The sequence below is a fragment of the Oncorhynchus keta genome, chromosome 14 (assembly GCF_023373465.1).
Source record: "Oncorhynchus keta strain PuntledgeMale-10-30-2019 chromosome 14, Oket_V2, whole genome shotgun sequence".
In the NCBI taxonomy this organism is placed as follows: Eukaryota; Metazoa; Chordata; class Actinopteri; order Salmoniformes; family Salmonidae; genus Oncorhynchus; species Oncorhynchus keta.
This window is the reverse complement of record NC_068434.1, coordinates 47,493,639-47,509,822: the sequence shown is the minus strand read 5'-3', so window position 1 is coordinate 47,509,822 and position 16,184 is coordinate 47,493,639. Positions and strand designations below refer to the sequence as shown.

The 16,184-nt window shown below is 42.3% G+C and overlaps 1 protein-coding gene and 1 long non-coding RNA gene across 13 annotated transcripts in view; one reads left to right on the top strand and one right to left on the bottom strand.

Moving 5' to 3' along the window:
- LOC118393539 (sin3 histone deacetylase corepressor complex component SDS3) overlaps nucleotides 1–6,832 on the bottom strand; it is a 38,083-nt gene extending 31,251 nt beyond the window's left edge. For 3 of the 12 annotated variants that reach the window (XM_052461838.1, XM_052461839.1, XM_052461836.1), the window contains exon 1: nucleotides 6,593–6,828. In XM_052461838.1, the coding sequence (XP_052317798.1) occupies nucleotides 6,593–6,704 (112 nt within the window). In that variant the 5' untranslated portion in view covers nucleotides 6,705–6,828. The other 9 variants (XM_052461841.1, XM_052461840.1, XM_052461837.1 and 6 more) reach the window with 9 other exon arrangements.
- A 7,384-nt stretch (nucleotides 6,833–14,216) lies between these two features.
- On the top strand, nucleotides 14,217–15,924 carry LOC118394270 (uncharacterized). The gene is made up of 3 exons (XR_004827709.2): nucleotides 14,217–14,524; nucleotides 14,876–14,984; nucleotides 15,234–15,924. It is a non-coding gene; the product is annotated as an uncharacterized LOC118394270 (long non-coding RNA).
- Nucleotides 15,925–16,184: the final 260 nt, after the last annotated feature.

Sequence of the window (16,184 nt, the reverse complement as noted above, 5' to 3'; positions counted from 1 at the left end):
AATATAGCTTGGGTAGTAGCTAAGTTAGTTTATGTCATAAGATAAACTAGGTAGTTCGCTACCTAACTGACTTAGCAGGCTACTACGGTCACAAGCAAAGTGGTAAACTAGCACGCTAGACATTCCGCGAACAACCTGGCTCGTTTGTATCAACAACTTCTCGCTGAAACGACGCAGAAAGAAATGTACCACGGCAGAAAGCTACCGAATCAAGTAATTAGTCGTTTCTCATTTGACCAGCCAACTAACTCTCAATGGCGAACTGTTTACCTTGAGCGCCGAACGTTTGCCGCATGTTGACTTGCTAGCACAGTTGCTATTGCGTAGCTGATGGAGCCAAGTTCCAGGCGTGTGGTGTGATGTGGCAAGCTAACGTTAACTAGCTTAGCAACGACTCACTCAGAAGACTTGGTTAGCTAGCTAATTAAGCGAGTTTCTTAGATTCAATCTCGTGAGCTTGACCTGTGTTTTGCATTATGTTGCGTGACATTACCTACCTAGCCACCCTGACTCGTTAGTCAACTTGGTTGCCAAGCTACTAAGCTTGCCAGCGCAAAGGTTTTGCCGGTTACTTGTCAGCTGATTGTACTTGAACGTTAGCTAGATAGCTACTAGTCGACAAAAATTACGCTAGCTAGACAGTTTAAAAATGGATGACCTTACCTTTGATAAAACAACTATCCATCAAAGTCAGTTAACATTGTTGGCTAGCGTCATTGCTGAACATTTGAATGAGCTTGGCCGGACCTCAAAATCTAACTATCCAACCACCTTCATCGACATGCAAGGATAATTACAAAAATAAAACACAGGCCAATCAATTAAATCATAGGTGGTAAAGCCATTTTCTTGTCACATGTCAATGTTCTAACGTTACTGAGAATTACTGCCTGCCCTGACTTGTTCCTAACTTTACTACTAATATTTTTAACATTAAATGAGCCAGATGGCAGAATCGAAACTCCAGTGCATGGGGGTAACAAGATGAACGCTTTCTACGTTAACTTTAGCAATCTGTCCACCACCAGACCAGAACACGGTTTGCTGTAACGTTAACTCGTTAGAAGACTTTTACAAACAGGCTTGGATGCAAACCATGAAAATTGAAAAATACATGAACTCCTCCCCGTGACAGGTAGCTTTCTTGTCAAGCTTGCTACTAACATTACTCCTCGTGTGAAACAGAATATGGCGTTTAAAAATGAAAATCGCCATATTCAACGTCTCCTGTAAACCCTGCCTGATTCTGGTTCACTCGTCGTGGTGCCAGATCCACCACGAATCAGAAGCCTGTGGTGTAGTGATGGGTCGTTCGCGAACGAGTCGGATCTAGAGCCGGCTCTGGTAGGTGAACGTTGGGAGCCGTCTCGCATATCAGAAGAGTCTAATCTATTTATACACATATAAACAAATGAAGATATGAATAATCAAAATATTTTAATTAATATAATTAACTAATTCAAAATACGAAATAAACGAATAATAAGCCTAAATGCTCAAGCGCACACACATTCGTTCTGACCCTCTGCTCAGTCTAACAACTTCACCTGTTCCTGTCAAATCAGACACAGTGTCAACCAATGACCAAGCCAACTCACTCAGTCACACACTTAGCAGCAGAGGAGAGAGAGGAAGGACAGCTGTAAAAACAACAGCTGGAAAATTAGTTGGAAGCACAGTAGCATTTGGATGCATTTTAATAATGTAGACAATGTTAGAGCACGGTGTAGAATTTACCAAAACAAAATCTCATAAAGCCAGTTCTACCCACAACCTACCCCGGCATATGCGAACTGTGAAGCTAGCTTTAGCGAAGCTTCGAGAAACTAGCGAGCCTGCTAGTGATAGTGTTGGAGCCAGCACCTCCACACGTGGAGATGTATCCACTCAGTTAAGTAGGCCTACTCCGCAACACAGTCTTCTATGGACCTGTTTATGCCAAAGTCTGTAGCAAAACAAGGCCAAATTGATATTGCATTGGCTAAAATGATTGCCACCGATTTCCAACCATTTTCGATCGTGGAGGACCGAGGTTTTGGAATTGTGTACATTGGATTTAGACTATTGCTATCATTTCTAAGCAGGAAACCCTTTCAAAATCACTTATTCCACAACTGTGGCTTCAGTGCGGGAAAGAGTCCAAAAAGCTACTGCAGTTTGCCTGACATCAAGGGTAACCAGTTCTTACATGTTGGTTACATGTCACTTCAATGAAGATTTTTCGATGTCTAGCTGTCTTCTGGTCTGCTTTGTGTTCAGCGACAGACACCTCAGAGAACTTGGCAGAGGAACTGTTGAGTGGCCAGAGAATGGCAAGTAGATGGAAAAGTAGTCTGTTGTGTTAGCGACAATGCAGCTAACATAACCAAAGCCATAAATGTTCAAATGGACCCACCATCCATCTCTTGCCCACACAATCAACCTGATTGTAAGAGATGCTCTGAAGGTGATGAAGCCCACTGTGGACAAAGTGAAAGCAGCTGTGGAATACTTCCAAAGGAGCACAGTAGGTGCTGAAAAACTAATATCTACACAACGCCGGATGGGGATAGCTGAGCTGAGGCCTAAACAAGACTGCACTACAAGGTGGAATTCAACATTTTATATGTTTAAGCGGTTTCTTGAGTCAAAGGATGCCATCATCTCTACTCTGGCCATTGTCAATGCACCTGTTGATGCTCTGACCCAAGAGGAATGGGAGGTGGTGTGCAGAGTCCAGGAACCCTTTGAGCAGGTCACTGTGGAGAGGTACAGTAAGCACTTATTACTACATCATTATTTAATCCAGTATTATATATGCATATGAACAGTAGATGACAATGTAGTATCAGTAGACAAAACATGAACTAATAAGTTACTGTTCTTTTTTCAGCTATGTGACAGCCTCAAATTATATTCCTGTGATAGGGTCTGCAGCGAATCACACCCAGCCACTAGACAGAAGCAAATGTAACCACAGGACATGCGACAGAGTTGATGGACACCCTATTTTCATCAATGGACAGAAAGTTCCACAGAATGGAATATAATCACGTGCTATCAGAAACCGCTGCACTTGACCCCAGGTTTAAGAAGTTAGCCTTCAGTGATGCCAGAGCGATTGATAAGGCTCTTCAAATAATAACCTCAGCAGCAGGGAGGGACAGCCCCAGCAGGCTCAGGCACCAGGGCAACAGGAAGAAGAGTAATCAGAGCAGAAGCACCAGCAGTAGTGCCACAAATGTCTGCTGTTTGGATGCTGTTTGACGAGAGAGAAACTGGGGATGCAGCACGAAGGAATCCCTCAGCAGATGCCACAATGGAGGTCCGATACTATTTGGAGGAGCCCATCCTACAAAGATCTGCAGATCCTCTGAGCTGGTGGAAGAACAAAGCCTCTGTCTACCCACGGCTTTTAAGTGGGTTGCTGCAGTTATGCACATTTATTAATTTCTCTTTAATATGGTGCAATATTCTATTATGTTGTTCAGATTGTATTTGTTTTGAATGGTTAGATTTTTATGCACTTTTTATATACATTAAAAGTTATACTTTAAATGCAAATGTTTAGTAGCATTCTTTTTCATAAACCAATGCATTTTTAAATAGATTGAAGGTAGAATATAATTTCATTTAATAATTTAATTAGAATTGTTTTAACATCAATTATAGTCAAACTATCGCAAACTGTTCTGACTTGAAAAAAATACAAAACGTATATTTTTTTAAAGAGCCGTTAGGGAGCCGGCTCTTTTTGGTGAGCTGAGCCAACTCACTGAAAAGAGCTACTGTGTTGTTGTTGATTAAACTGGCCAGTCATCTTTTTTTGTTTTGTATTTTTTTCTATTAAGTAACAAAACACAATCACAGAAATATACAAACAAAAATATACAAACAAATATACAAACCTAACAGTGTTACATATCGAGATTGTCATGTCGCTTGTCAGAAGGCACGAACCAAAGCGCAGCATAGTAAGTGTCCATGATAAATTTAATACTCAAAATAACAGAGTGAAAACAGAAACAGTCCTGTCAGGTGCAGACACTAAACAGAAAATAACTACCCACAAAACCCAAACGAAAAAGGACAACTCCTATTTGATCCCCAATCAGAGACAACGATAGACAGCTGCCTCTGATTGGGAACCACACCAACATCAAAATAAAGAAACTAAAATGCCCACCCTAACCATGATAGAGAATAAAAGCCTCTATGGCCAGGATGTGACAGTGATACATTTTCAATTTGTCAAAAAGGTTTATGATACCAATTGCTTTTTGGTTTTTACACTTACTGATAGAATTTAAATGTAATTTTGAAATTTTCTTAGACAAATGTGTAGAGGGGTTTGTTCTCCACCCACTTCATTTCATGGATAAATTGTCTGCCATGAAAAATAAACAAATTACCAATTAAAGTTAAAATCAGGGTCCATATCATTTGGATCAAATTAAAACAATATAAGAGTCTTTCAAATGAACATTAATAGTAGCTAGTTTCTTTTAAAATAAAATATTTTAACTCAACCCAAAATCTTCTGACATAAGAACAATCCCAAAATAAATGGTCAAGAGTCTCTGGGCTACAACCACAAAATACACGTTATCAATAGTTATTTTGAAACTGTATAATAAAGGTTTTTACAGGGTAGATTCTTTGAATTAGTTTGTATGATATTTCTTTCACCTTTTTAGATACAGTATTTCCCAGACAACAACAAGACTTTGTTCAAGTTCACTTGTCCTAGGGTTGCATTCTAGTATATTCTAGCAGAGGGAATAGTAACATCTTGACAGTTATCTTTTATACACGTTATTACATTTATAGTTTAAAATGTCAATTCATTCTAGTCGTACAGAGGCTACAAAATCCTCAACAGTAGCACTTGGAGTACTGTTATATTCTCATAAAAGAAGAATAGCACCTTTAGGGACAGCTCTAACAACCATTTGAAACTCCTCTAGATTTGTGTGTTCTCATGAATTCTGGATAATCATATAGTTGTCCATCATTATTCAATCATTGTTTAACCCAGATAATGCTGTTGTCAAACCAGTTATGGAAAAACAAAGACTTGTTTTTGTATCTTATGTCTATTATTCCAGATTGTATATATATGTGGGGGAAAATTGTGTTTGTACATGAGGTTCCAAGTTAGAAGTACTTGTTTATGAAAGTTAGCAAACTTAATAGAGATCTAACCCACATCACAGTTGCAATTGAGCAAGAATTCTAGACCACCAATCTGTTGGAATATTACATTTGGGACTATATTCCAAATGCAATCCTTATTTCTTAAATAGTTTTGTATCCATTTAAACTTATATTATAGGTTTTAAAATCCAGAGCATTCAACCCTCCCTCACTTTGGGTTCTACATATTACCGCTTTTCTTAAATAATGAGGTTTAGTCCACCATATGAAGTAAAATAATTTAGTATCAGCCATTTTAGTTAGAGGAACATCCAAGGCAAGGGAGGTAAACACCAACCTTGACAGACCTTCAGATTGACAAAAGTACACGTCCAGATAAAGAAAGCTATCTTAATAACCAGCAGTTAAATCTCGTTACAATTCTCTCTAAACACATGGTTCTCTCTAAACACATGGTTAGCAGATGTTAATGCGAGTGTAGCGAAATGCTTGTGCTTCTAGTTCCGACAATGCAGTGATAACCAACAAGTAATCTAACTAACAATTCCAAAACTACTGTCTTATACACAGTGTAAGGGGATAAAGAATATGTACATAAGGATATATGAATGAGTGATGGTACAGAGCAGCATACAGTAGATGGTATCTCTCTACAATATGAGATACATTTAAGTTGTCCCTTTCTTTCTGATCGTTGCTAACTTTAATACGAAGATATATGATCACATCTTTTACAAGGATATTACATAATGAGTTACATAATGAGTTTAAGGTCACATTTTTTCAACGCATGTTCTAATATTCAGGGATAAACCAGATACACGTGAGAAGGCATTAATACATTCAATAGCTTTCCTGACTTCAATATGTTATTTTTTTATTCAAATGTAGTGTCAGCAAATTGTGAATATTCTCTCTTTATCTTGTATCTGAATACCCCTAAAACTATACATATTGATATTTTGCCATAACTTGTGCGACCCCAAAATATAAAAGCTGGGCATCCTTGTTTAATTCCGCGCCTAATGTCGAATCTCTGTGAAGTTCATTGGGATAATTTAACATAGTTGTTACTATTATTGGAAAGTGTCTTAACTACACTTCGAAAATAGACCAAACCCCCAAAATCGAAGTCTCAAAAAGAAAATGTTCAACTGTATCAAAAGCCTTGTAAAATTGTACAAATAAAGCTATATTCCATAATGTGTGGTTAGCTAGTTAGTTAACTACGGTACTGTCGCTATCGTTACATCGTTGCTCACGCTATTGTCAGCTCAAACGTACTGCCTTTACAGTTCAATGGGAATGAGTTTATAAAAATATTAAAAAGTTAATATAATATTTTTAAAAATCTAACGTGAATTAATGTTCCTTAGAAAATAAAACATGTGTAACGCGTTCGCCAGCTAAAGCTAACTAACGCGTCAGTGAACCTAGCAAGTTTAGCTAACGTTACCTTCTTCCGAGTCTATTCCCCTGAAGCTTCGATCATCGTCCTCGTCCACACTATCAAGTTCTTCTTCATCATTGTAATAATCTACCATCGGTGATAGTAAAGTGGAAGCCATATGATGGCTAGCTAGTAAAATTGTAAACAAACGTTAGATAAACAATCGATTTGAATTGCTGTACATAACAAAACAGCGCCTACGTCTGTTAAGACCCCAATATATGTGAGATGGCCGCCAACGCGCCTGACCAAAATCTAAAATTCACAAAACTAAATGTATATTTTTTGGGGGTGATTTTATCACACCGTTGTGTTTAAAACATGTACTAAATGAATCACGTGTACGTTAAATAGCCGTTTTCCCTATAACTGCACCTGATGTGTGTTGTCTAAGTAGGCATTTACGAGGTCAGTCCTCGTGCAGAGCGCCACAATTTTCGAGGTGTTGTTTACATTTACATTACATTTACATTTAAGTAATTTAGCAGACGCTCTTATCCAGAGCGACTTACAAATTGGTGCATTCACCTTATGACATCCAGTGGAACAGCCACTTTACAATAGTGCATCTAAATATTTTAGGGGGGGATTACTTATCCTATCCTAGGTATTCCTTAAAGAGGTGGGGTTTCAGGTGTCTCCGGAAGGTGGTGATTGACTCCGCTGTCCTGGCGTCGTGAGGGGGTTTGTTCCACCATTGGGGGGCCAGAGCAGCAAACAGTTTTGACTTGTTGTTGTTGTTGTTGTTGTGATTGTTGTGATGATTCTTCTTCTATAGTTTTTAGAGGTGCATGCCGCCACCTACTGCGTGGGATGAAAACTGGGGAACTTTAACGCAGAAAACACAGGGGGAAAAAATAAAACATAATGCATTGTTTCAGCCATAAAGTCCTGGAAATCCAAAAGCCTTTTTGTTGCATTCACAATTATGTCAAATTTCTTCGATTTCTTGCTAGTTTTACTTGTACAATGTATCACCTGCACAATAAACACAACAAAATAAACCTTCTAAACTTTCAGCACTTCAGGATCCCTCAACTGATGAACAACACTTTCTGCAGGCTGTGGGGCATCCATTGCCATTTCTTACTCATTTGCACTTGCTCCTTCTGCCATTTGCCTGCCTCTGTATAGGAGACTGTATTGGAGCCCAGATTCTTGCTACTTCGACCTCCTTCACCAATACGGGGCATTCCTGGAACTCGGGAACGTGGTTTCCACCACAATTGCAGCACTGTGTATCCACTGACTCTTCCACAACATATTTATTCTGTCTGCACACACTTGCCACAAGGCCCAACTTTTTAAATTCAAGACACTGTAACGGTCCCTTCCAGACTCCTACCACCCACCAAAGGACGTTGGAGTACAAAAATCTGTTAACCACTTAACCAAGGATCTAAATTTAACCTTGTGTAATACCCTAGATGCAGTCACACCTCTAAAAACAAAAAACATTTGTCAGAAGAAATTAGCTCCCTGATATACAGAAAATATCCGAGCCCTAAAGCAAGCTTCCAGAAAATTGAAACGGAAATGACGCTCCACCAAACTGGAAGTTTTCGGAGTAGCTTGGAAAGACAGTACCATCCAACTTTTTTTTTACTGTCGCGTAGCTAACTAAAAAGTAGCATTCCCAAGAGAGGATGGCCTTCACTTCAGCAGTGATGAATTCATGAACATTTTTGATAGCAAATTACGGACTCCTCTTTGAATCTGCATATTTCTCCAAAACTCTGTTGTCCTGAGTCTGCACAGAACTGCCAGGACCTAAGATCAATGGTGTCCCTCAAGTTTTTTAATCCTGTATCTCTCGACACATTCACAAAAATAGAAATGACCTCTAAACCTTCCAGCTGCCTACTGGACCCTATTCTAATGAAACTACTGAAAGAGCTACTTCCTGTGCATGGCCCTCCTATGTTGAACATAATAATTGGCTCCCTATACTCCGGATCTGTACCAAACTCACTAAAAGTGGCAGTAATAAAGCCTCTCCTGTAAAAATCCAAAACCTGACCTGGGATAAAAAAGCAAAAAGATTGGCCAATATCGAATCTCCCATTTTTCTAAAACATTTTTGAAAAAGCTGTTAAGCAGCAACTCACTGCCTTCCTGAAGACATTTACATTACATTTACATTTAAGTCATTTAGCAGACGCTCTTATCCAGAGCGACTTACAAATTGGTGCATTCACCTTATGACATCCAGTGGAACAGCCACTTTACAATAGTGCATCTAAATCTTTTAAGGTGGGGGGGGGGGTGAGAAGGATTACTTTATCCTATCCTAGGTATTCCTTAAAGAGGTGGGGTTTCAGGTGTCTCCGGAAGGTGGTGATTGACTCCGCTGTCCTGGCGTCGTGAGGGAGTGTGTTCCACCATTGGGGAGCCAGAGCAGCGAACAGTTTTGACTGGGCTGATCGGGAACTGTACTTCCTCAGTGGTAGGGAGGCGAGCAGGCCAGAGGTGGATGAACGCAGTGCCCTTGTTTGGGTGTAGGGCCTGATCAGAGCCTGGAGGTACTGAGGTGCCCTTCCCCTCACAGCTCCGTAGGCAAGCACCATGGTCTTGTAGCGGATGCGAGCTTCAACTGGAAGCCAGTGGAGAGAGCGGAGGAGCGGGGTGACGTGAGAGAACTTGGGAAGGTTGAACACCAGACGGGCTGCGGCGTTCTGGATGAGTTGTAGGGGTTTAATGGCACAGGCAGGGAGCCCAGCCAACAGCGAGTTGCAGTAATCCAGACGGGAGATGACAAGTGCCTGGATTAGGACCTGCGCCGCTTCCTGTGTGAGGCAGGGTCGTACTCTGCGGATGTTGTAGAGCATGAACCTACAGGAACGGGCCACCGCCTTGATGTTAGTTGAGAACGACAGGGTGTTGTCCAGGATCACGCCAAGGTTCTTAGCGCTCTGGGAGGAGGACACAATGGAGTTGTCAACCGTGATGGCGAGATCATGGAACGGGCAGTCCTTCCCCGGGAGGAAGAGCAGCTCCGTCTTGCCGAGGTTCAGCTTGAGGTGGTGATCCGTCATCCACACTGATATGTCTGCCAGACATGCAGAGATGCGATTCGCCACCTGGTCATCAGAAGGGGGAAAGGAGAAGATTCATTGTGTGTCGTCTGCATAGCAATGATAGGAGAGACCATGTGAGGTTATGACAGAGCCAAGTGACTTGGTGTATAGCGAGAATAGGAGAGGGCCTAGAACAGAGCCCTGGGGGACACCAGTGGTGAGAGCGCGTGGTGAGGAGGCAGATTCTCGCCAAGCCACCTGGTAAGAGCGACCTGTCAGGTAGGACGCAATCCAAGCGTGGGCCGCGCCGGAGATGCCCAACTCGGAGAGGGTGGAGAGGAGGATCTGATGGTTCACAGTATCGAAGGCAGCCGATAGGTCTAGAAGGATGAGAGTAGAGGAGAGAGAGTTAGCTTTAGCAGTGCGGAGCGCCTCCGTGATACAGAGAAGAGCAGTCTCAGTTGAATGACTAGTCTTGAAACCTGACTGATTTGGATCAAGAAGGTCATTCTGAGAGAGATAGCGGGAGAGCTGGCCAAGGACGGCACGTTCAAGAGTTTTGGAGAGAAAAGAAAGAAGGGATACTGGTCTGTAGTTGTTGACATCGGAGGGATCGAGTGTAGGTTTTTTCAGAAGGGGTGCAACTCTCGCTCTCTTGAAGACGGAAGGGACGTAGCCAGCGGTCAGGGATGAGTTGATGAGCGAGGTGAGGTAAGGGAGAAGGTCTCCGGAAATGGTCTGGAGAAGAGAGGAGGGGATAGGGTCGAGCGGGCAGGTTGTTGGGCGGCCGGCCGTCACAAGACGCGAGATTTCATCTGGAGAGAGAGGGGAGAAAGAGGTCAGAGCACAGGGTAGGGCAGTGTGAGCAGAACCAGCGGTGTCGTTTGACTTAGCAAACGAGGATCGGATGTCGTCGACCTTCTTTTCAAAATGATTGACGAAGTCATCTGCAGAGAGGGAGGAGGGGGGGGGGAGGAGGATTCAGGAGGGAGGAGAAGGTGGCAAAGAGCTTCCTAGGGTTAGAGGCAGATGCTTGGAATTTAGAGTGGTAGAAAGTGGCTTTAGCAGCAGAGACAGAGGAGGAAAATGTAGAGAGGAGGGAGCGAAAGGATGCCAGGTCCGCAGGGAGGCGAGTTTTCCTCCATTTCCGCTCGGCTGCCCGGAGCCCTGTTCTGTGAGCTCGAGCCACGGAGCGGGAGGGGAGGACCGAGCCGGCCTGGAAGATAGGGGACATAGAGAGTCAAAGGATGCAGAAAGGGAGGAGAGGAGGGTTGAGGAGGCAGAATCAGGAGATAGGTTGGAGAAGGTTTGAGCAGAGGGAAGAGATGATAGGATGGAAAAGGAGAGAGTAGCGGGGGAGAGAGAGCGAAGGTTGGGACGGCGCGATACCATCCGAGTAGGGGCAGTGTGGGAAGTGTTGGATGAGAGCGAGAGGGAAAAGGATACAAGGTAGTGGTCGGAGACTTGGAGGGGAGTTGCAATGAGGTTAGTGGAAGAACAGCATCTAGTAAAGATGAGGTCGAGCGTATTGCCTGCCTTGTGAGTAGGGGGGAAGGTGAGAGGGTGAGGTCAAAAGAGGAAAGGAGTGGAAAGAAGGAGGCAGAGAGGAATGAGTCAAAGGTAGACGTGGGGAGGTTAAAGTCGCCCAGAACTGTGAGAGGTGAGCCATCCTCAGGAAAGGAGCTTATCAAGACAGCTCATTGATGAACTCTCCGAGGGGACCTGGAGGGCGATAAATGATAAGGATGTTAAGCTTGAAAGGGCTGGTAACTGTGACAGCATGAAATTCAAAGGAGGCGATAGACAGATGGGTAAAGGGAGAAAGAGAGAATGACCACTTGGGAGAGATGAGGATCCCGGTGCCACCACCCCGCTGACCAGAAGCTCTCGGGGTGTGCGAGAACACGTGGGCGGACGAAGAGAGAGCAGTAGGAGTAGCAGTGTTATCTGTGGTGATCCATGTTTCCGTCAGTGCCAAGAAGTCGAGGGACTGGAGGGAGGCATAGGCTGAGATGAACTCTGCCTTGTTGGCCGCAGATCGGCAGTTCCAGAGGCTACCGGAGACCTGGAACTCCACGTGGGTCGTGCGCGCTGGGACCACCAGATTAGGGTGGCCGCGGCCACGCGGTGTGGAGCGTTTGTATGGTCTGTGCAGAGAGGAGATAACAGGGATAGACAGACACATAGTTGACAGGCTACAGAAGAGGCTACGCTAATGCAAGGAGATTGGAATGACAAGTGGACTACACGTCTCGAATGTTCAGAAAGTTAAGCTTACGTAGCAAGAATCTTATTGACTAAAATGATTAAAATGATACAGTACTGCTGAAGTAGGCTAGCTGGCAGTGGCTGCGTTGTTGACTTTGTAGGCTAGCTGGCAGTGGCTGCGTTGTTGACACTACACTAATCAAGTCGTTCCGTTGAGTGTAATAGTTTCTACAGTGCTGCTATTCGGGGGCTAGCTGGCTAGCTAGCCGTGTTGATTACGTTACGTTGCGTTAAAAGAACGACAATAGCTGGCTAGCTAACCTAGAAAATCGCTCTAGACTACACAATTATCTTTGATACACAGACGGCTGTGTAGCTAGCTATGTAGCTAGCTACGATCAAACAAATCAAACCGTTGTGCTGTAATGAAATGAAATGAAAATGTGATACTACCTGTGGAGCGAAGCGGAATGCGACCGGGTTGTTGAGTGCGGAAGTTCTATTCAGTAGACGTTGGCTAGCTGTTGGCTAGCTAGCAGTGTCTCCTACGTTAAGGACGACAAATAATGTATACGAAACGCTCCAGCCTGGTTTTAGACCCCATCATAGTACTGAGACGGCACTCGTGAAGATGGTAAATTACCTTTAAATGGCATCAGACCAAGGCTCTGTATCTGTCCTCGAGCTCCTAGACCTTATTGCCGCCTTTGACACCATCGATCACCAAGTTCTTTTGGAGAGATTGGAAAGCCTAATTGGTCTAAATGGACAAGTTCTTGCCTGGTTTAGATCTTATCTGCCGGAAAGATATCAGCAGTGTTATGTTCGATTCACCTGAAGTGAGACAGATTCAAGACCAGAGGGGGGGGAGTCAAAACCAAGTCTGGGAGGGGGACAAGGGGTCCCTAGACCGAGTCAAGACCAAGACCCGAAAAATGGCGGAGTCCAATTTAATACCATGATTGAATTTTTGTCAAATCGACACAGTAATAAGAGTTCAAAATGTCCAGTATTTCTGTGTTCATATTTCAGAAAAAAACATATGGAAAAGACATTCAGAATGGTGAAAAAAGGCATGCTGAGGGAGATTATTATTATTATTATTATTATTATTACTAACTCAAACCCAGTGGGAAACAATGAGGGCCTTTTAAAAATAAATATGAATAACTCCAATTCTACTATTATTTTCAATGATGTTCTGATTTAATCTCTTCAGTTTTTATTGGAAAGGAAATGGTTAACACGGAAGCGAGGCAAAAATATCCAATCAGGATTTTTCTTTGGTGGTCTCTGGGGAGAAAATTCTATCTAGCTAAATCAGCCATTGGCTAGGAAAGAGGGTGGGAAGAAAAGCCGATCAAGGATGGGTGTGACGGGGAGGAGATGGCAGAAACTTAAGTTTTGTTTGAAATTGCTAGTGAGTCGGGTGAAGCTAATAGTACAGAAAGTAGGAATGAGTGGGTTACATTGGCGAAGAAAAAGAGAAACGAGAAGTAAAGCTGTAGTGGAAAAATAGGAAACCACTAGACATGTTTTTAGTCGGAGTGAAGGTTTTGGATCAATGCTACTTGGGAAACATTCCAAGGAAAATCTGAAATGTGTTGGAGGAAAGTGTGGTGTCGGTGAGAGACTTCAGAAGAAGTCTCAAAAAGATGGAATGTTTCTTGTATGGATTTTCGTGGCCGGGCACCTATCAAGGGGGTTATTTCTGGGGTTGCGTAAGAAATAAAGGCAGAGTATATTACTGAAGACATTGATGGAGTGGTTGGTGCACGTCAACTGACCTGTATGGTAAATAAATTCACTTCATCCATGCTACTGCTCTTTGAAGAGTCTCTCCCTTCTCATATAGAGTTAGGATTCATGTCCTGTAAGATTTTTTTGTTTTTTGTGCACAATCCCCTTCAGTGTCATAAATCTCAAGTGTGTGTGCAGAAGGGAAGAGTATTGTATGCCAGATGAAGTGAAATGCTGCAACTGTGGAGGTGAACATTCACCTGAGTTCCTGGAATGCTCCGTTAGGGTGAAGGAGAGTGAGGTGGCAAGGGTAAGGAGTGTCCAGAGTGTCTCCTTTTTTGAGGCGGTGCGAAGATTGGAAGGAATGAGTAGCGAGGAAGAAACAATTGTAGTAGTCATCACCATGAGCAGTAAGGGGTTTTCATCAAACAAGGGATAGTGAAATACTACATGTTAAAAAGGTGGACTCTTTACGTTTTTGGGGTCTTTTGTCATTTCAGAGCTGAGGCTGTGCAAGAAATCCTGTCGGTGAGTCTTCTGCCATCACAGGCCCATGAGCCTGTGTAGGGATGTATTTTGGAGTGGACTGTGATTGAAGAAGTGTGATGGGTTTTGTCAGTTGATGTGTTTAATTTTGAATTTTGTATGGTGTCATTTTCCCCCTTTCCCGCAATGTTTTTTGTTTCTTATTCAATACCACGTCCAGCTGGTGGCGGTAATGCACCATTAACATTGGATGCCCATCGTTAACCCGCATCGAAGAAGAAGCCATTGATTGGCAAGGCCATCAGAAGCGAGATAGAAGGCATCTGCCATTTAACTGTATTAGGGCAAACTTTGTGAGGGAATAAACCAATCACATTGTGACTTCTGAAGGGTGGGACCGTTTTTACAAAGACAAATGGAAACTTCTGCCTTCTCAAAGGCCAACAGGTCACTGTGCAATTGCAAGCTGTAGGTTTCCCACAGACGAGTAAGCCATCTTTTGTTATAGGCTAGTTTGCAGTGGCTGCAGCAGGTGTTATTGAAGAGGATGTTGTTTGTCATTTGTTAGCTTCTCCCTTTTCAAGAATAACTTTCAAAAAGAAGTTAATTTTCAAATTATTGTCATCTGTTGAGTGGAACTGTGTTTGTTATTGGAGCTAGCCATCTCTTTGAAAATAACATGTGTGAAACATTGTTGCATTTAAACTTTAGGTCCCTAGTTACTTTGTGCTTAATGTGAAATGTTTTGTTGTAATGGGAAGTAATAATTTAGATCAATTGGTCAATTTTGATTGGGAAATGCTTAGCCTAATGGTTGTGTTTTGTATTCTTATTATAGGGACCTACTGGCTTATTATGTCCGAAGGAACGGACTGCTTATCCTTTAACTGTGTTTGACTGCTGTCTTTCCATCGGCCCTATGCAGTGGTGTCGTGGTGCCTGGAGAAGTGGGTATACTCAAATTTTGGCTAAGATTTCTCAAATGGCCCACCCAGTGAAGGAAAGGCTCCTTATGTGAAAAGTTTTCCTACATATTTAAACACCCAATCACACTTTAAAAAAAAAATACATTTGTTGTTTTTGTAACTAAGTCCACAACAATGCTCAAACCAAATAAGGAGACCATTTTGGAGAAGTGAGGAGTATTTTTGTAATAATAATGTATTCTTTATTTGTTTTTGCTCAATCTGATTTAGTGGGCCTGGCTCACTAGTGTGTGGGCATGTGTCCAGGCCCACTCATGCCCACGCCCCTGATGCAAACAGTACACGATGACTGACCTGTGCATCACAAAAAGCCTTTGGACCAAACTCATTCAATACATGGTTTGCATACCCATTGTTGCCTTAGTTAGTGTTTTCTATCTACCCTACCGATGACATTCTTCTGTGAGCTCCATGCCAAAACCAATTGGTCTTGCTGCCTGCAGATGATATTCCGCTGAAACTAGGCTATGTGTGCTGTGCGCATGTGACTTTATTTCACGTACTTTGTGATTGTGTAGGTTAATTTGTGCATGATGGTACTACATAGATTGTACTACATAATTGATAAGTCATAAAGTCATATACCTACACTACTTTGATATGCATCAATGGGGATTAAGAAGTGAGTATAAGCAATGCTCACTGGGAAAAAAGGGTGGTTATATGATATATACAGTTGAAATTGGAAGTTTACATACACATAGGTTGGAGTCATTAAAACTTGTTTTTCAACCATCCCAAAACTATAATTTGTAAACAAGAAATGTGTGGAAAGTCGGTTAGGACATCTACTTTGTGCATGACACAAGTCATGTTTTCAACAATTGTTTACAGACAGATTATTTCACTTATAAATCACTGTATCACAATTCCAGTGGGTCAGAAGTTTACATACACTAAGTTGACTGTGCCTTTAAACAGCTTGGAAAATTCCATAAAATTATGTCATGGCTTTAGAAGCTTCCGATAGGCTAATTGACATCATTTGAGTCAATTGGGGGTGTACCTGTGGATGTATTTCAAGGCCTACCTTCAAACTCAGTGCCTCTTTGCTTGAAATCATGGGAAAATCAAAAGAAATCAGCCAAGACATCAGAAAACAAATTGTAGACCTCCACAAGTCTGGTTCATCCTTGGGAGCAATATTCAAATATTCAAATG